The sequence below is a fragment of the Ixodes scapularis genome, unplaced genomic scaffold (assembly GCF_016920785.2).
Source record: "Ixodes scapularis isolate PalLabHiFi unplaced genomic scaffold, ASM1692078v2 PGA_scaffold0__279_contigs__length_252992795, whole genome shotgun sequence".
Classification (NCBI taxonomy): Eukaryota; Metazoa; Arthropoda; class Arachnida; order Ixodida; family Ixodidae; genus Ixodes; species Ixodes scapularis.
The window spans coordinates 115,459,610-115,480,683 of NW_024609835.1; the positions used below are offsets into that span (position 1 = coordinate 115,459,610).

The 21,074-nt window shown below is 45.7% G+C and overlaps 1 protein-coding gene across 1 annotated transcript in view; it reads left to right on the forward strand.

Moving 5' to 3' along the window:
- Positions 1-20,830, forward strand: part of LOC121837209 (endothelin-converting enzyme homolog) — a 52,792-nt gene extending 31,962 nt beyond the window's left edge. Inside the window, exon 5 of the mRNA XM_042292772.1 lies at positions 20,510-20,830. Coding sequence (XP_042148706.1) covers positions 20,510-20,830 — 321 coding nt within the window. The remainder of the gene's footprint in view (positions 1-20,509) is intronic.
- The last annotated feature ends 244 nt before the right edge of the window (positions 20,831-21,074 follow it).

The window sequence follows — 21,074 nt, forward strand, 5'->3', positions numbered from 1 at the left end:
AAATATAAAATTGCCTGTGCGCCGTTATTGGAGATTTCAGAGGTCAGTGACACATATTACAATGCGATCAGATTTATACTGATACGAATGATGGTGACGAGAGGACGAAGAGTGAACTGAAAAATAATGGTTTAATCGGCGAACTTCTTCCAAACAAAAAAAAAAGTAAACAAAGAGCGTCGAGGCAGCAGAAAAGCAGGCGGCGATTCGGCAGCGTAACAAAGAGCGAGAGCGAGACTGACTCGACAAGGTCGTTGGCAGCTGCTTATCTAGAGTGCGTCACGTCACCATCTCGAAAGTTCGGCAAAGAAGGTTCGAGCGTCGCGCGTTCGGGGCGAGGATGAACTAGCACTTTCGAGGACAAGAAAACGGGGCGAAAGTTCCGTCTGGTGCCAAGAATGAACACGGATCTTCCAGAAGTCCGTGACCGAGCGCATGCTTTCTCGGCTCTGCGGGTGGCAATATGACGGGCCGGCCCTTTTATCGTGCAGGTGTTTGGATCTTTGTGGATTTCCAGCAAAACGTGATGACGTCATAGCCTGGTTTCCGAAATTCTAGCCTGAGGAATTACCTACCTAAAAGAAAAGACTATTTTTTGGGCGGTCAGGCGTTTCATTTAGGTAGCTGGGTGTTTATTTTGAGCCCAACCACGAGACAGGAAAACACAAAAAATGACACTCAGCTTTAGATGTTGAGTTTGGTAAACCCAAAGTAGGACTGGCCCGGGGGTCATAATAAAAAATGCCGAGCTTAAAAATAAACTCACAGCAATAAAGAATAATTATTAATTTTAATACGAATTCGGTGATAAATGCAATGACTGATCAGGCAAAGACTCTGGGTCTGTTGATAGCTTTTTCACATATTTTAAGCAACTTGCAGGGTGTCACAAAAGAAAATATACAGGGTTTCTTTTTACCGCAAGAATAAACTAGGCATCGCCGAACGCTCATTCTCCGCCCATAGGTAGCGCTAGAGGTACAACCAGATGTCAAAGTTTTCCAATACGATACCTTCTTCAAAAATATAAGTGATTTTTTTAAAAGTTCAATGGGAAAATAGCGGCTGACGGAGTTTTCGAATACACAGGGCTCTATGGGCACCAGAAACGAAAAACAGGCAAAAATGGGCTCCATTTTTCCTATTGGAATTTTCCAAAAATCACTTATAACTTTTTAATAAGGTGTCCGTTCGGGATGAAACTTTGGCATCTGGTTGTGACCTAGCACTACCCTTGGGCGGAGAATGAGCGTTAGGCAATGCGTAGTTTATTTTTGCGGTAAAAAAAAAAAAAAAAAAAAAAAAAAAAAAACAATCCTGTAATTATAATGCAATTAAATGCAAAGGTGCAAGCGAGCTGGACAGTAATGATGAAAATAATCCCTGGAATCCTGTGCCAGTCTTAATTTGGTGATTCATGCGCGCAAGTAGTGGTGTGCAAAAATGAAAACGATGCAAACGGGTAGGCTTTGACGTTGTATGAAATATAGTGTAAGCACGCACATGGTACGCTGATTAAGAATGAAACAGCCCTACGTTTTACACTAGCGTTTAGCGTGTCGAAAGTTAAGGGTGCATCAAAAGCTTAAGCTTGTACACATATACTGCTCAGGCCATTGTGTTTGAATGCTCCATAGTAAATTATAACCCTCAGATTTGGTGTAATTTGTCTCCTGATTCCTTACAACAGAAAGATGGAAACATTCTAACTTTGGGTTGGTAGAAAAGCTCCATCTGCTGACGGTCACCAATAATCTCGGCACCGATTATGAGTATTTATTTATTTATTTATTTATTTATTTATTTATTTATTTATTTATTTATTTATTTATTTATTTATTTATTCATTCATTCATTCATTCATTCATTCATTCATTCATTCAATATACCGTTCAGCGCCCAGAGGCATTGCGGAAAAGGGGGGGGGGGGGGGGGGCATACAGCTAGAGGAAAACAATAAACGAACTCTAGGTTTTATGACATAAGGTTTGCTAGTGGAAAGAACAAGAAGAATAGTAAGCATTATACAATTATTAATACATTTGACATATCAAGAGATAAGGTACAGGCACTCTTCAATAAGTCTGGAAAAAAACACATTGTTGGATGATACCATGACAAGCGACTCGGGTAGACAGTTCCATTGATGAGTGGTAAGAGGAAAAAAAGAGTGTTTAAAGATATTAGTGCCGCTCGAATAATCGCGAAGCTTATTCTGATGATCTACCCTGCGTGGTATGAAGTGAGGCAACTGAAGGAACGATCCCCTGTTTATGCCCGTATGTTATTATAAATGTTAGGAAAGAGTTTTAAACGTAAAGCGGATCTTCGGCATTTTAGCGGCTGCCAACCAAGACAGTCTTTTAAAACACTCGACCTTACAGTATAATCATAATTTCCGGTCACGAATCTCGCTGCTCTGTTCTGAACTCTTTCAAGGTCGTCACACAGATACTGTATCTGGGGATCCCAGAGTACACAAGCATACTCGAGAATGGGCCTTATATTTGTCAAATACAATGTCTCCTTAACTTTGGGAGGGCAATTTCTAAAATTGCGTCAAAAAAAAAAAAAAAAACGTAAGACGCTTTAGCGGTTATTTTGTTAATATGGGACTGCCAAGATAACCGCTCTGTATAGGTTATCCCGAGATATTTTACCTCTGGGGTAACGGTCAGTGTAGTGCCATTCAAGCTGTATGAGAAAAGCAGCGGTTTAGTTTTCTTTGTGAAGCGCACATGATGACATTTATCAATGTTTAGATTCATATGCCAACTTTTACACCAGTCTGAAATGCGGTCCATATCCCGTTGCAAAACAGTGCTATCATCAGAGCTCTGAACTGATCGATATATCACGCAGTCGTCGGCATAAAGACGAATGCTTGACTCTACCCCCATGGTAATGTCATTAATGAAAATGAGAAATAAAAGGGGACCTAGAACGGAGCCCTGCGGGACCCCCGAAGTGACCTCCACATATGTAGATGTTTTACTGTTTACTACTACGAACTGCTTTCGGTCAGTAAAGTAATCTCTTAGCCACAGTAACACATTAACTGGAATATTTAATGAGGATAATTTAAGTAAGATTAATTCGTTTGAAACAGAGTCAAAAGCTTTTTTTAAAATCAAGAAAAACAGAATCCACTTGAGAACCTCTATCATACGAAGACGCCACATCATGAAAACATTCGAGTAACTGCGTTTCGCACGAGAAGCCGCTTCTAAACCCATGCTGAAAGGGGGAAAAATAGTTTTTGGAGTTTAGTTGATTGACTAAAGTGCCAAATATGATGTGCTCAAGCTGTTTCGAGCATGCGGGTAGAAGAGGTATAGGCCGGTAGTTATCTACTTTACTCTTATATCCACCTTTATGCACAGGCACAACTCTGGCTACCTTCCACCTTGCCGGCAGCTTTGAGGATGACAAGGATTTTGTGAAGAGAATAGAGAGATAACAGGAAATCACGTCAGCACATTCCTTCAAAACGCGATTTGGGATTTCGTCAGGGCCAGTGGCCTTATTTATGTTCAAGTTGTGGGCTTTGCGGCCCGTCACCGCGCAAAAGAACTCGCGCTCCGCGCCCGGCCAGCGATCGGCGCCCCGGTTGGCATTGCGGGGGAAGGACCTTAAACGGCTTTCACCCTGCCGTAGTCTCGATCCAGCCGGCCGGGCACGTAGCCGGGGGTCCGAACCATCGAGTGGTCTCCCGCGCTCCCATTGCCCGAAGGCGTAGGAGTCCAGCGCACGGGGGGGACAGACCGCGCCATCCAGGGTTTGGCGCTGAGTCGGACCTCTTCTGGGCCCGGGAGCTCGCCAGGCACAGGACGGCTCAAGAGCTTCTTCAGGCGGTGGCGGAGGCCGATACTGCAGCTCGGCCAGGAGCGTCTCTTGTATGCCGTGAGCGTCCCGGGCCAGTTGCTCCAGGGTGGAATACGTGCGGCCATGCAGGTAGGGCCGGAATCTTGGGTGGCTCTGCTGCATCACCCGAGCAACCCTGTCCGACTCCGACGTCGTTGGGCAGGCTCTGTCATAGAGCTCCTGCATCACCCGTACATATTCGACGAGGGTCTTGTCCGGGTGCTGGGTCCGGCGCTCCAGTTCTCGCTGGACTCGAGACTGGTACCCAGGTGGAAGAAACTCATCTTGAAACTTCCGCCGAAAGTCTTCCCAGGTGAGGAAGGGGGCCACGATGCGCCACCAGCGCGCGGCGCCAGCCTGGAACGCCACGGGCAGCACCCGCGCAAGGACGTACTCGTCCGAGGCTCCCGTGGCGAGCTTATAGGCCGCCAGCTCGGCCAGGAAGTCGGCCACGGACTTCCGGTCGTCGTAGCCCGTGTACAACGGAACCGGCACTTGGGGTCGTGGCCCTTGCCCTTGGGGTCCGTGGTCAGCCAGGACCAGGCGTTGCGCGACCGTGTCGCACAGGTTGGCCACCCGAGCCATCAGGTCCATGGACGTCGGGTCAGGCCCCTCTCCGGTCTCGCCTTGGTCTGCGGCGGCTCTATGGCGGGTCTGCATCGCAGTAGCAACCGCAGAAAACAGGCAAACAGAAAAAAACAGAACAAAACAAAACACAAAAGAACGGAAAAACACGCAATATACTACAATATGCACACTATTCACAACGGCCAAGCCCCGATGGCAAAGATGGCGTCCGGTGGCCGAAGCCTAGTCGAACGACCACGTAGGCCTATCGGGGATGGCGAAAGCGAGAAAACCGGGCGAACACGCCTAAAACGGGCTAAAAGCCTGCGGTCCAACCCGCGGGGGAGCAGTAGGCCTCGCGTGGAGCGCCAAATAATGTAGGGTTCGGTGCTACCGCTCACCCGCAAGAAGGACCAACGAGGCGGATCTCCGAAAAAACACACCTTTACTTTCTGGTGGCAGTCAACCGACTGCCGAGCCCCGCGCCTCCCGTGGCTCGCGCGCACGTTGCTGGCCGGGCGCGGAGCGCGAGTTCTTTTGCGCGGTGACGGGCCGCAAAGCCCACAAAGTTTAGGAGGAAGCTCCGAATTCCGTCAGCATTTATTTCTAAGTTCGACATTGGGGGGAGTGACTCTGCTAGAAAGTAATCGGGCACGTCAGTGACTGGTTGGGAAAAAATGGACTGGAAGTAATTATTGAAGCATAATGCTTTCTCACAATCATCAGATACCATTGCACCATTACTGTCGATTGGCAGTATTCCAGTATCCTCTTTTCTGTTACTCCCAATACTCCCAACACGCGACCGTTGGCATGCAGTATTCACTGCATGCCAACGGTCGCGTGCTTAGAACGAGTTTTTTCCACGTGATTTCATACGATCGCAATTGTTCTTGACAAACAACAATATTTAGTCAGACAAGCGGTCATATGTGAAGCTTAGAATATTTTCTATTGGGTGTGGCACACGTAACAAATTGCATAGGTTTTTCTTTTTTTTAGAGTTTGCGAAAAAGAATGCTTTTGGGTTACCTTGGTCTATAATAATTTATGTAGCACACAAAAGAGCACGAACTGAATCGCTGTGGGAAACGAAAACAATAATGATAAACAAGTGTGTAATCACGCGAAAACTGAGGGCATTGCATATATACAGAAGGTAAGCTTTGTTTCACTAAATACATTGCCAATAAAGTACTTGGTTTTATCCTGCGAGCGAAGCGGAACATACAAGTGCGAGCATACTGTCCTGTACTACACTTCTAGTGAACAAGTGCACCATCCAAAGCACCGAGCTCGCTTTTATAGTGTTTGGGGCGCTCAAACCTTTGAAAACACAATTATAATCAATACTATTATTTCAATTATTTTTATTAAATGCGCCTATGCGTTTTTCTTTTTTTTTTTTTACTTTTACGTTTACATGCCATTTTCTTAGTTATATAATATTTTCCCAGAAGTCTGACAACTATAGTCTGTTTCATTATAAGTAAGAGCCACGTAATCAAAGATGTAGACAAAAAAATAATAAAAAAGAACGCGAACACATCAAAAATGCGATGAAACGGCGCATTCAAAATTAGTCGTTAGTTCCTTAGAGAGCAGCAATTTCGTAGGACGACATTGTTACCCGATGAAGGTTATAAAAAGTGCAGTGCAACTGTTAGCTCGGGGTCTTTAACGTGCATTACGCAGTATATGTGACACGATCGCACGACGGTAGGATGCAGATGGGCGACTGAACCCAGGGTCCCTGCTAAAGCCCCTTGATAAAGGCGTTTTTTACAAGTACCGCCAACCATTATTGTGAAAACGCGCAAGACACGTGCCACGAGCGGGCGCTCCGCCGCCATTCGCTTTCAAGGGCCAGTCATTATATACCCGTGCCCACGGTGCCCGTGCCACATGGGCAACTCGAATCCATTTACAACGAATGACATTTGAAGGATCGGACAATCAGCGCGCGACACTCCGAGCGTGGGGCGTTCCACGCGCGACAGATCGCGAGCCGATTCGTTGATCATATGAATGTCATTCGTTGTAAATGGCATTCGTGTTGCCCGTGTGGCACGCGTGCCACACGGACAACTCGAATGTATCAGTGCTGCGTCTCCATTTGTGTCCAAGGGCCGGTCGAGAGACGGGCCTCGTGCACTGGCACCTTTGAGGTTATTTGAAAGACCAACGCAAATACATCGAAGAGATTTAGTCCCTACACGCTCTGCAGCGGGAGCTCCGTGCTTTGAACGGAGCTCGCACTCGAGCATTTCTCCACGTGCTCTTCTCTGCGTGCCACAACACACTCGGCCAACGATCCCCCACCGCACTTGATTTATCCTGTGAGCTAGACCAAATGAGCTACACTTAGAGTATCGGCAATTTTTCCCCCGATATTGTTTTGGGTGCCGCCATGTTGGTGGTTAGTAACAAATCAAATGCAACTGCCGGTCGTCATGATTCAAAAGTGCGACTTCCTCAGCAAAAGTTTCGGTGTCAGGAACCTCACGTAATATTGCTTTGCTTTGTCGCCAACTGTTTAAACATTTGTGGAGGACGGAAAAGCGTTTCCTTTGATTTCAAATAAAGCTTCAGAGAACTGACAACCATCATTTTAAGCATCCATATCTGTATGAATCGTAGCTTATTTAGTGAGTCTAGTTTAGCCCGACCGCATAGGCACAGAAAGAGAACGAACAGCTTAACTTCGCGCTCTTGGCGCTGCTTCAGTGGCTTCATCTGCCCGTGGCGTTGGTTGCTCTCCAAACTAAGGTAAAGCAAAGCAAATATTCAGATCTTAGGGTTTCACAAGCCAAACCAACAAAAAACACTTAACACGCCCAAATAAAAAAAAATATTTCCTGTTTATTTTGACTAACTTTTGACGTGCAACCGAAATCTCAGATTGGCCTCCGTCGAGTTGCGGGCACCTCGGTCGATATTTAAACCCGACAAATATAGATTCATGGGCCAGCGCGTTGGCTGAGAGGAACTGAGACGTTTTAATGTCATTGCCACTTAAGAGCCACCGATGTGGTTTTTGGAACAAAATATAGTCGAACCATTCCGACAAGCATAGTTTGATACCGTAAACGATTTATGCAAGTGATAAAAACATTAAAATAATTTCGCATGCGTGCGGAATCTGAAATGGCAGGATGCATTTCATGGCGCCCATTTCATTTGGATCGCGTCGGGCATGTGTACCGACACACAGTAGAACGCGCGCAAAAGTAGCAGTGGTGCACCCGCAGCCTCGCGCTTGTTGTTGTCACATCTCTGGCCGGCTCACTGCGGGCATCCAGGCATCTGACACCCTGACATCTGGCGCTTTTTCTGTCTTTCCCGTGGCGTTCCAAGTGGCACACGGCGGAAAATGCACATCAAGCTGTTCTTGAATACGTGTCGCCATCTGCACTTTATATTAAGAAACTACAATTCGCCGTAACTGAATGGGAAAGGTTTGAGGTCTTATAACATTCTTAACGTGTAATATATTGATATGGAAGTTCTGGAAAATGAAATATCGAACGACGCTTCATAATTTAATGTCTCGTTATTTTGATTAGTTGACGTGATTCCGTTTTTATAGCGCCATAAAATATTACAATTTTAAACTTTATTTTTTATTTTAAAATATACATAATCTGAGCAGTTCGTTGCTTACTTTTTTATTTTATTACATCTAACCAAACGCTCACGTAAAATATCGTGGACGATGGGACGTTATACCTCGAGAAATACTTTTTTTCAATATTAGAGACTGATGTCTATTAAAAGCCAAATAATTAACTAACAACTAAAATAATCGTGATATCAAGACATTGAAGCATTGTTAAAAAACTCCTCTTTAATTTGGCACTAACTTTATAATTGTAAGATGCATAGAAATAAAGCTATAAGCCGTCGGAAAAGCACCAAAACGTCATGCACGGTGGGGTTGCACCTTAAATGTGGAGAGACCAGGATTGGTGTGTTGGGGGATTGAGTTGAAAGTTGAAAGTTCAGAAATCGGGGAGGGCGAGCAAGCTTTCCAAACTTTGTCTCTTTGCTCTCTGGCACTGCCCCTAGTTTCAAGTCTCAGTAGAAACACCTACTAGCAGGTACAAACTGCCCTAAAGCAGGTAAAAGAATGGGAAGTCGGGACGGGGAGGACTCCGCGTTTCGCGCTTTTCGCAAGGTGTCTGGGGAAGTGCTTTTGCAAGGTAGGCGGAATATGCAACCGATTTTGTTATGCCCGTCGTTTGCGTCTCTTCAGCAAAACGAATACGATAATATACAAAGCCGCGATCACAAGCCAATATTTACGATAGCAGTGCATATTCATTCAAACAATTTACGTAAGATGGTTCGAAAGCTGAGAAAAAAAATCTCGGCTAACGCAAAATTCGAACGTCCGATGGCTTCTGCAGACAGCTATTACGTAATCACCTGGCTGTGCCAGTTTTTTTACGTAACAGCTGTGTCTGGTCGCGGACGTTCGATGCACCCGGGGCACCGGGTGCGAATCTCGACGGCGTCCGGAGCGATATGACAAAAACGTAACTGGACACGTTTGTCGCTATACGAACGCTCGATTGCCTCCAGCCAAATAGCACTCCTTTCAGGGCGACATGGCTGCTGGAAGGCTCGCTGTCTGGATCACTCATCTGACATCTCCGAAAAGTCAGCACTTAAACGCGCAAGTGCAAAAAAAAAAAAAAAAAAAAAAGAGCTGAAAAAAAAGAAGGAAAACGCTAAGCAAGCGAAGAGGAAAACGAAAGAACCGCACTATGAGAGCCGAAATCCCGCGTCGCTTCCTATCACTAACACCTGCGACAGCTGCTAACCACACACTACTTCATTTCAAGACGTCTCACTCAAGCTCCCGGGTCAGCACGAAACACTGATCATTTCGGCGAAACGATTAGTCGAGGTAGGCGAGACAGGCGGTAGCGGGGACTTCGGCGGCCATGAAAGAATGGCGAAGCTTTTGTTTGTTATGGTATGAATCCAAACGGAAGTGCCCGTCTTGTAAACCTTTTGTAAATAATAATAACTCTCATCACATAGGTTATTCTTTAAACGTAAAAATATGGCGCTCAAAAGGAAATTGCAACATATAACAAAGGTTTAACAACCAAGATCTAAGCTGTCAATCAAACTCTTAGCAAATGAGAAGTATAGCTGCCGATTGTGATTCAACGTCACGGAATCCCAACTGCGTGGCGCGATTTAAAACGGGCGAAATAGCCGCAAACTAAAATCAGTCTCGCGCAATAAATATTGCTGTAATTTTTTTTCTCGCGGTAAAATTGTTTTTCGACATGCTTGTCCCAATTAGGCTTTTTAAAAAAATACTTTTTTTCCTGCAGTTATCCTTTAAGCTGACTTTACGGCCAGAACTTCTTTGTCTACTCGTCAAGATTCATGCGAACGGTTCCATATTGACAGCTGATAACTTCGGGAAAAACGGTTCACGTTGTTATCAACGTCATTTCTACATATTTATTCGCGTGATCATAATCTTCTGTGAGCAAAATCATTGTATTCTTGCGTGACATCAGCTTAGGTAACTTCGGCTAATCACTATGCTGCAATAACAGCGACGCTTTTGGCCGCGCACATCGCCAATATTTTAGCCCGACTGAATCAGTTGCACCCACCTAGTGCTGCCAGCTTCCACGATACAGGAATAGCATCGATCACGCACCTTGATGCTAAGGAAGCTAAGTGATAGTTTCAATATTGTCGGCTTGTAAGAGCCGCTTTTTAATACTTTAGTTTGAAAAAGGGAGTCGAGATGAGTATAGGTAAGTAGAGTGCTCTTCTCTAACCTTAAAGACGTCACTTGAATTCCCAAGTATTGAGCTATTGCCGCTTGCTAAGAGATAAATCAGACAACGGACCAGCTTGAATGCCCCGACAAGTCAAAGTGTCACCAGAGAGGGCTATCTTGTGGCGGCGTTAGTGTTGGGGAAGGCTGTACCACCCAGGCTCCTGCAAAGTTTCCATTTATATTTAAGAAGCCGAAATTCTTGGGCTTTCGTTCGTACGGAAATCCCCCTTTATGTTGCGTTTCGTGAAGCTTTCACAGTTTAGAAGCCTCCGCGTTCATTTTCTTGAAGAACAGAAGGTTCATCCAATCACAGCGAACAGCGAAGGAATTTCACCTAATAACGAAGATCGAAAAATATGTTTTGCATTGACGTAACACTGTACTGCAAACAGGTGTCCTTCGCACATGGCAGCGTGATGTTGAGTGCGGCAAACGTATCATGATTTGAAACGCTCTTTGAGGCAAGCAACAACATATTGTTTGGCAATGTTTTTTAATTACTTTTGGAAAGTATGCAGGACAGTTGGTAGGACGCTAGTGTGCGCATTCTTGTCACCGTCCTGCACAGGGAAGGGGAAGGGGAGAGCGAGAGAGTATAGTAGAGGATGTGAGAGGTAAACAAATTTCAGAAGCTCAACGTCCACACTTAATAAAACAATCAATAGAACCGCCAACACTTCAACGTCAAGCCGCTGGAAAGGTGGTATGATCGTGATTTATCTTCATCCCTGAGGAAGAGGTCAGCTGTGCCGATGCCGTGGCGTGTGCCCTCTAGGTGTCCTGCGGCAACGCGGTTTTCTGGGGATTCAGAAGTCCGGCAGGAGGGTGCGAAAATGACTAAGTCGTGTGCTGAGAATCTTGTCTTTCGTGCTTGACGTGTTTATGTGGTGCTGCGTGTTCGTTTCTGTTCGGCCTTTCGTCACACTACAGGAGGTTTAGTAGCACTACAGGAGGTCTAGTAAGGCAGTGACCCCTAAGAAAGTAATAAAGTGCCTCAGAGCCCGTTCGTTGTTTGCTCTGGGTCCTCTTGGCCGTAGCATTTCTTCCTCGGTAATCTGAGGGCGGTGCACCTTGCACGGAGCTGTGTTCTTTGGTCATCTAGCATCGTGCAGTGCGCCAGAAGGTGTGCTGCGTTCGCCGGTACACTGCATTCTTCACAGTTGGGGTCGATGTGCTTTCTGAGGCGGTGTAGCCAAACCGGGGTGAATGCGCTTCCCGTCCTGAGACGGTGCAGCACGGCGACCGTCACCCTGTCCAAGCCACATGGGATCCTGGTTGGGCGTTCCCCCGACGCGATGCCTGGGTCTGGGTGCAAGCTGGTTATCTTCCTCCGTATAAGGAGCTTGGCGTCTGCAAAGCGAGTAACCGCGGATGTCGAGCATGTGAGGTCTTTGTGTGCTTCTGATGCAAGCTGGTCGGCAATTTCGTTTCCAGAGATGCCGCAGTGACTAGGTAGCCACTGGAATGCCAGCGTGTGTCCTAGTTGTTTGAGTCTTATGGCATTATTCGCCACGACCAGCGCAAGTGAAGAAGCACGGTGAAGGCTCCTGAGCAGCGCAAGTGCAGCCTGGGAGTCGCTGGGGATGACCCACCTTCTTGTTGCGGTGTTCTTTGCGATAATGCCGTGCACAGCCAGGCCAATCGCGGCTAGCTCAGCGGTCGTCGATGAGGCGTGAAACAAGAGTTTCTCCGTGAGCCAGGTCTCTTCTGTTTGGAAGTTCGCGGGCGCGGTGGCCGTCTTGTTTGTAGGGTGTACAGAGCCATCGGTGAAGATACGCGTCCAGCCGTCGTAATGCCGCTCGAGGTAGTGTTGGGCGAGCTGCCGTGCAGTGGTAGTCGCTGCAGTTTTCTTGCTTCGCAGGTAATCGATGTGGAGATCGACGAGGAGCGGGTCAGGTTCTTCGTCTCCTGTTGGGAGCTTGGGGATAATAAGCGGTGGGCCCGCGATGTACCAAGCACCCATTAATAGGGTGCTTGGTACAGAGGTACGTACGCTGGTAAAGGACGTTGTACGTCACGAGCAAGGCATATAAACAATTAAATATAAGAAATCCAAGTCACAATAGAACTACCATGGTAGTCCTATTGCGAAACCGAGCATGACGTTTTCCTTGCATGCATGCAAGGGAAACGTCATGCTCAGTTTCGCAGCGTAAAGGGCCATTGTGAGGTATAATCTTATTCCAATCTAAGTAATTCGCTAGACTTTCCCGGTTGTTTGCGGTGATTTTCTTCGTAACCATCATCATCATAATACTTTCATTTGAGACCTGCTTTCTGGGAGGAGAACCCCCGCTCTTCGTGGAAGTGAAAACTCTGATTTTTATAGTGTTATCATTGCCTAATATTTTATTCGTATTCCTTCCTTGTAAGTTGTGTTTTGTTGAAACATATAGTAATTGGGGAGAATAATCAAAGTAAGGTCGTCTTCTGCAAAAAAATTAATTTGCAGCGCGACATGTTCTGCGCTTTTGAATCCTGCGGTTTCAACGAGAGAGTGCATCATTTCAACCTAATACCTATTTACTAATTTTTGCCTCAAACGCATTTTCTTAAAAAGATATTAAACTGAGGTTATAGAGGCAAAATCAAATACTAGAAAATCATGAACTCTCATGGCCACTGCCCACTGGCACGCACACAGCTTTTTTATCAACGCCGCGAAGCAACGACTAATGGTAGCGCTAGACTTGGATAGTCACTGTAAAGGCTGATCATCATATACTCGTGGGCCACAGTTTTTAGCTGTTTACGTCCTGACGTGGCTTATATAAAGTAGTAATTACCTTTCTCGTGCACATCGGCTCGGTTGAAAACGCTTTATATCGTCTAAGATTTTGGCATCGCACGGCGGCTAAGTGCGGCTGAAAGATGTCATTTTCATGCATCCACCGAAAAAGGGCACAACCGAGTAAAAACGATGGATGCGTGTTATGTGAGATTAACAAACCACATCACAATGATCTCCCGAAATAATAACTTCTCAGTTACGCACTCAGAGAGTTCCAGAGCACTTACCAAATTCCTCTATCCTGTCGGCTTTTCTAAATATCTCTCCCGAGTTTCTAAATACCTGTCACCCCCTACCTCAACACCCCGTGGGCTCGACGCCTCATGCGCTCAAAGCTTTCGCAATCAAAGGCGCCTTGTCAAATTTCGGAGCGAGTAGACTTTCGGATCTTCTAAGCACTCCTAAATCCCCGCTCAAGCTCTCACCAGCCCCCGCCCCTCCCTCCCTCCTCCCCTCCCTCTCCTAATGATTGCCTTTAATCGCCACGGTAGTCCCTCCTGCTTATGTTTTGTCCGTGGGCGAGAAGCACCATCTTCTGGGCTTCTTGCTTCCACACGGGGGAAACAGACCAACACTCGCCGACGTCGCCTTGTCGGGCTCCATTCATTTCTGTGTACAATCTTTCCGCGCTCAGTCAGTCTCATCAGTCTGCCTGTCATTTTCTTGTTTCTGACTTTTCAAGCAAGTCCCTCCGTCGCCCCGGTGCTTTGTGTGCTTGGCGGAATCGAGGAGGGCAGTACGTCGGCATGTATAGAAGGTTTATTTCATTTTCATTTTCATTTAATTTATTTCGGCTCAGGAGAGACGGGGTACAGCAGGTGGCCTGCAAACACCCAAACTTGGAAAAAGAGAAAGGAGAAGGGGGGGGGGGGGAGGGGAAGGAGGGGGGGGGGGGGTTCGGCAGCTTGGTCCTGACGACAGGAAGGGCATAAGTCCCCCTTCCCCTCCCGCTTTCGGAGCCCCTGTACGCAGAGGGAGCAATGAAGTCAAAGGTGGTTAAAACCCAAACTAGAATGCGGGTTAACCATTTTGTTCTTAGCCCGAGACTGAGGCAGGAAAAGAGGAAAGTTTCAAAGTAGAAGAAAAATGAACAGTCGAGGACATGTCTCTAGTGACTTGTCCTCGACTGTTCATTTTTCGGAGCCGACTGGAGCGGAGCGCGATGTGATCGTGCTTAGCGCGCCACGGTCTTCTTGGAAGCTTTGATTGGAGTTCTATTTTTGGCGTTGCCTCGTTGCTGCGATAAATAGGACGCACATTATATTTTACTTTTCAAACATCGATTTAAAAATGAAGGTTAACTTTGGAATCACACCTCACGTAAAGTGTGTCTCGCGGGGTAAATCTTTCTCTAGGTTGGTTTCGTCCCGGAAAAAAATGATTCAGTGTTATAAACGTAATATTATTCCTTTCCCGGAACCTAAAGCTAAATGTTTGGTAGTATTGTTCTCCTTTGAGTGAAAGTGAGTTTAACTTGGTGCGAATAGTTGCGAAGCATACAAGCCAAGCAGATGATCTGCTCCTGACATATCGGATGAATCTTAAGTGTGTTAAAATTATTCCTTATTACCCTATATAAATAGAAAGAATTGACCTAAAGTCTATTATTGCCAGTGCTTGCAGCTTTGATTACTTCACTTGTGGTGTGAACGCAGTTGGTGGTGAGCGCGTTGATGCATGGCTATGATGTCAGGGGCAGCGAGATCGACGACAGGGGTGAGAGGAAGACCTGGTGGACGGATTCCACGCGTGAGCGGTATACGGCGAGACTCGACTGCCTGCGGTCGTCTGCAAGTGAGGTAAGAGGACGTCAACCTAAGGCCTAGATGGAAACATTACTTTTCAAAAGTAATTAAATTACGTTACTGATTACGTTCCTCAGAAATACGCAAATGTAAATGCATTACATTACAAATTACCGCTCATTAAAATTAATTACATAACATTGCTATATTACTTTTCAATGTAATGAAATTACTTTGAGATTACTGTTAAATTCCTTCGGGGAGTAATTCGTGCCCGGATTCGCTGTTCGTTCAACGTTGAAGTTGATCGTTTAATTGCTGATGTGATTCCGTCCTCCTAATTTATAAGAAGTCGTCCACTTCGGTTGCTCGAGCCATGGCAGCTCGTGTTTAAATGAACTTGTAACGACCGTTGTAAGGTGCTCGAAACTGACCCTTATATGGCCTTATTTTATCGTTCCCGAATCGATTTTGCAGAAAGTTGAGCAAATGCCTAAAATTCCACTTTTCTTACTCGAACGCAGTCGAATCGTTTTTTCTTAAGGACTCTGGTTGACGCATTCTCGGAAATTCTTCTCAATAGGTATTGTTCCATGACACCAGAAGAGCGCGAATTATTATGCATTGTCACGCAAAAGGGCCGAATGTTTTCTAGGGAGAAACGCTATCAGAGAAGGAAAGGGGTGAAGAGCGCCTCCGAAAACGTGTCCTTCCCCGACGAACCAGCGGTTATATCTGCGCGTTTACTTTTCCCTTACTTAACTTCCCCCGTGAGTTTGCCTTGCTCACGTTTTGCTGTTTCCAACTATGTTCCTTTCACCCATAAGCTGATAGTGCGGTGCTAGCTACGCGCTCGTCAGACCAGACAACCGCCGCCCTTTCCGCACCTGACTTCGCTCTCTGCGCATGGGTGTTGGCGGGGCGCAATCAAGTGGCAAAAGGTCGACGCAAGACCGCTTCAACGAGTGTGCAGCTTCCACCGCACTGTCAGCGTAGAGGTGAACTGAACACGAAGCATACAGAAATCACCTTTACCCACGAAGGACAAGGCGACTCGTGAGAAGTTATGGGCTCCTTGGCAAGATATTTAGGATTATCTCCCGACTCCTGGGGACAGGTTTTAAAATGTGTTGATCTTCGTAGTGCCGTACCCTCCACACTGTGGCCTGGAACGGTCCCCGATTACTATTCCCGTGAATCCATACTGATTAGAGTTTCGTGAACCGTGGCCTTCCAGTTATGTCTTCACTCGAAAGCTTTTCTTCATTCGCTTCACCTTTCGACCCTGTCTCACTCACGATTCCCGCGTCACATGTTTCGTTCTCATATGGGCATCGGAAGAAAGTAAATACGAAAGTAATGAGTAATTTCTTTCTCAGAATCACTGCCTGAAATAAATTTCCTGCATTACTATATTACCGACATTGATAAATAGTCAATTACATCACTCTTTACAGCAAAAAGTAAATTAATTACAGTAGTTTCATACAGTAATGTCACTACTGACATCCCTAAATCCTGGGACAGTGATCGACAGGCGGCTGAAAGCGCGAACTTGACAGTTTCGGAAGCGATACAAAATCTAACCCCCCTTCCCTCCCCCCAAAAACTTTTTTAGGCGATTTAGTATGATGTTAGAAGACTACCCAATCAATATTTTGCTGCAGAATAACGTAGATTTTTCATAGAGTCAAAAACGCAACTGCTCCAAACCGAAACCAAAACATGTGCACGGAGGCTCGAAGGAAATATTTCCAAAACTCACGTGCCTCTCGCACCCTACCAAGATTTTTTTTTTTTTTTCCGTTTCTCTGTTTTTTAGACGACGACAATGAGGACGTTGCGTGAACCGTTTGTCATGGGATTGCTTCGCAATAACTTCCCTTTCCATCGCTGTTCTGTGCTCGAAGATCCACTAGCCGGTACCACGAATCACAGTTCCGAAATAGCGGTCTCCTGTCCGTCGAGTGTGGCCGTCGCATCGTCGAGCCCGCGCTGCATGTCGCCCTATTGAGAAGGATCTGTTCATCTATCTCCTGTAATCTGTGCAACAGCGTTTTTAAATCAACGCATTTGACGCATTTGCAGCTTTTTGGAAGACACAAAAAATGAGTTTAATATATATATTTTTTTATTGAAAATATACCTTAGATGGCCCACGACTTTCAATATATTCGGTACGCATCAGTTTGGACGCAAGTGCCCGTGGAAAAGAGTGAGCGTGCTAAAAACAAGCCAATTCTCGACCTGCGGTTTTGGGCGGAAATAATACGAGTTTCGAGCCACTAATTCTGTTCTGTGTAGTTAGGCTCTCATAGGTCATGTTTACATATAAACATGGGCTTGCTTAAGTACACTGTCGCTGTTCCTTTAAGGAGGTTTGCACTTCATCACCCACTAAGCGAATTTCACCGCAGAAAGATGAGTTTGAACAACGTACGAGAGTACTGATTTTGTAGGAAGTTTATTACGACAACATAATAAAGGTCGCACAGCCCTTAGATTTAGCTTTCAGAGCGCACGCTATTTTTAATAACATACGCAGAAGTGGGAGGGGGGGGGGGGGGGGGTTCAGGGTTTTACTTCCGAAGTTGATAGTCTGAAAGCACTCTTAATTTGAAAGTTTGCAGATATTTCTCAGACTGGCGTGAAATGTAAAATGTAAGACCTAAGTTCAGGAAAGCGAAACTACACATCTGGGGAAACGAAAATCCCGGGAGACATCGCAGCTACCCCAAGTTACACTCCGCGACATGTGGAACTGTGGGACTCTTCCGATGTACTTTTGGGTCGACGCGGACGTTGCGTATATCCTGGAAGCTTCACAAGTCGTGCCCTCTTGTCATTGTGAGTTTAGAACTCACAAAATATAAAACGAATGCGAAGCGAAGTCATTCTTTTTCCCATTTGCCTTCTTTGCGTTCTGAAATCTTAAAATGATAGGCAAACGTCAACTTCGTCTTCGATTTCCCGATAATCTTTCATGCACCGCACAACGGATCTTTATAGTGCACCAGGCCGACCAGTATGGGCAACACATATTTCTGAAAAAAGTGTACTGCCCACCAGTCACATCACTGGTGTGCAGACCCCCGCACCGTTGCTCTCCCGGCATGCACCATAGTTCTTTCGATTAAGTCTTCCTAGGAAGTGGACACAGATGTATGCATTGCTTATTTGCAACTCCAACGCTCCATAGGTGGCGAGGCGGTAGTTCCAAGATGGCGGAAGAGACGGGGATAGATTCTTCAGGATATCCCGTGCGCCTGCTCGCTGACGCTGTTTAGCGCGCTAAAAATGATTTATTTGTCTACAAATGAGAAGCGGTTAGGGAGGGATCATATTGCAGGTGACGGAGATGCTGATGCACGTTAGGAAAACGGGCATGCTGATATTTAAAAGTTGCAGAAACCCCAAATTACGAAGGTTTGTGGTGGGCGAGCGCGTTTTAGGCACCGGCCACATTACTGCTTGTGGCAGAATATTTTTGAGGGTGATGAATCAATCATGTCTGCGCTTTGCCTGGCGATTCGTGCTCTAAAAAGTGAGCCGCGAACGGTGACCGTCAAGCTTCGGAAGAGCAGCGTTCACAGTATTGGTGTCTCTGCGTCACATGCTCACAGCTCGCTGCTCACCGTCTTGGCTTTAGTGTATTGCCACATGTGATCAAGCTGCTCTATAGTTATATATAGAAAGTTTGTTACCGCAGGCTACCGTGCGGTGTAGCATTACAGCCGGAAGCTCGCGCTGCGCCTTTGAAGCACAATTTTCAGTACGCGTCAGGAGCGTTGCCGTGCTCATCACTCTAAAAAAAAGGTTTTAGTCCTTACACCTGTTGTCACATTTACGGCATTCCAAAACTTCAGTTAGGCGTGCAGCGCACTGGCGTCAAACTGACGGCAACAACTTTTATGAAAGGCTTGATGACGGCGCAATATAAGACATTAAACACTTAAAGTACGCATCAAAGATCACAAAAAAAAAAAAAAAACACCGAGGATTTCAGTAGGGCCAAGAAAACACCGATCACATTTTTTTTTACAGTCATTTACACTTACTTAGGCTATTTTATTAAGTTGTACAAGTCGCCGCCATCAAGCCGCTCGTGAAAGCTGGTAGCGTCGGTTTAACGGCTGTGCGCTGTACGCCCTACTGAAGTTTATGGGTGTCGTACGCTATGCAAACACTGTCTATTCAATTAATCGGCGTGTTTAAGGTGTTTTTTTATCGCTCTGTGAAAGATCAATATTTTAATATACCGTACATTTTTTGTACTGTGTTTTTTGCAACGTTGCGGTCCCTCTGGCCAAAAACTGTGCGTTCTAAGCCCTCGCCCCGAATGGCTGGCTAACACAGACGCGCTGAAAATGCTTAGAGCATTTCTTTATTTGCTTTGTAATTACCTGAAAGCAAGTACGGCTATTCTGTCTTTTTGAAGTGCTTGGAATAAATGGCCATGTTCCTTGTAACAGCTTTAAAACGCGAAGCCATTCCCGATTTGTATTGCTCAACATACCGTTGCACGAAGAGTTTTCTCCTACTTATGGCAAGGAATAGATTATTTCGTAGACCGTACTATAGAGTTCTTCGTTATTATAGGGAGCGTTTGCCCTCACGTTGAGCACAGATTCATCTGGGGGCCATGCACAAGACCAGAAATCCACAGCCTATGCGATACACGAAAAAGTACTAACGAAATTAGACATCCCGGTGCTTGGTACAACGTTGTTGCAAGGCGGAGCACAATAATTCCTATTTTAACGCGCTCACTTTTTTTCGTTAAAACGGCTTCACGCATCAAAGCCGACAGTCCCTGCCACCGTTTCCACGCCGCCGCCGCCGCCGCCGCTGCCGTCCCCGCTCCTCTGGTTCTCCGTTCGTCCGCGAGAGGGCGAGCGGCAGGCTGGAGTTGCGAATGCGAAAAATCGCGTAATTTAAGGTTTCCATCTCTGTTCTGAAGTCAAGCGATCATTCAGAAGTATACGGCATATGCTATGATGTTGTACAGCTACCCTATGTACTAGATTACTTAGCTTTTTGCAACCCATTTTTCGCTTCCGAATTACCATCCTTTTTATTATCGTTATCATTATTATTATTGGTAGAGTTTTTGTTATTTTTATTGTTACTATTATTATTATTATTATTATTTTATTAACAATAATGATGATAATAATAATAATAATATTGTTATTATTTCATTTTAGAGCCACGTTATATTGGTTACGGAAGAAGGCAGCAATAACTTTTAAAAGATAGCATGCCTGTTTTATATTTGGGTCTTTTCTTTCGCAACTAAGTACAAGCTTTTTGAACATGTGACTCAGGAGTCTTCATCATAAAAGTTTTTGAGATATATGTTTCAATAAAAGTTTTACGGTAAAAGCTGGAAAAGCAAAACGGGATGCCCCGAAATATTTAAGGCTTTGAACCTTTTAGTTCACCACAAGTTGCCGCACTTTCGAGAGGTTTTCTTTCCGCGAACTATACTGATTGAATGGCGTAACACTTCCATTAGGCAGAGGTTATAAAACCCCAATTATAAACAAAAGATAAATCTGAGCCCCCAAACCCACCCTCAATGACCACTGAATAACACCATGTCAATACAGCAAGCCATTAACACAGGGGTCTAAAGTATTAGCATATTTGTTAGTTCCATCGCACACATGGGACAGCCATATGCACAGCACACCATATTTTTGTGAAAACTATTACCAATTTCAGGTCCAGTATCAAGGAGCGGATGATCCCGAAGATTTGTTAGCCGAGATCGATTCGCTGAGCGTGGCATACAAAGCTTTCCTAGAGCTTCCCGCGGACAAGAGAAGCGTGGTGCTGCCAGGACTACAGTTCAGCTCAAGCCAGATTTTCTTCGTGGCTCACTGCGCCAAGATGTGCGAGCTGAGTGAGGGCATTGAGCACGGCCGCCTGACTTCCCGCACCAAGTGCGTCGTGCCCCTCAGGCACGAACCAAACTTCGCTCATGCCTTCAAGTGCTACGCCGGCTCTCGCATGAATCCGGAACAGAAATGTTCGGTGTGGTGAACGGCTCAAGGTCCGCCATTTCTATGATACTGTAATAATGGAAGCGAAATCAAATATATATATTTGACCGACTTTCGGCCAACACCTGGATGACTCAGAATCGGTCACTTTGTGCAACGGCATCTTCTCAAATTGACCTATAACTTCGGGTAGGTACCACAGTAATAGAACTCAAAGCACCTTTGAAGCCCATTGGCCAGTGTTCCGGTTTCGATCTGCCAGCCTCATTTCAAGACATCCCGTT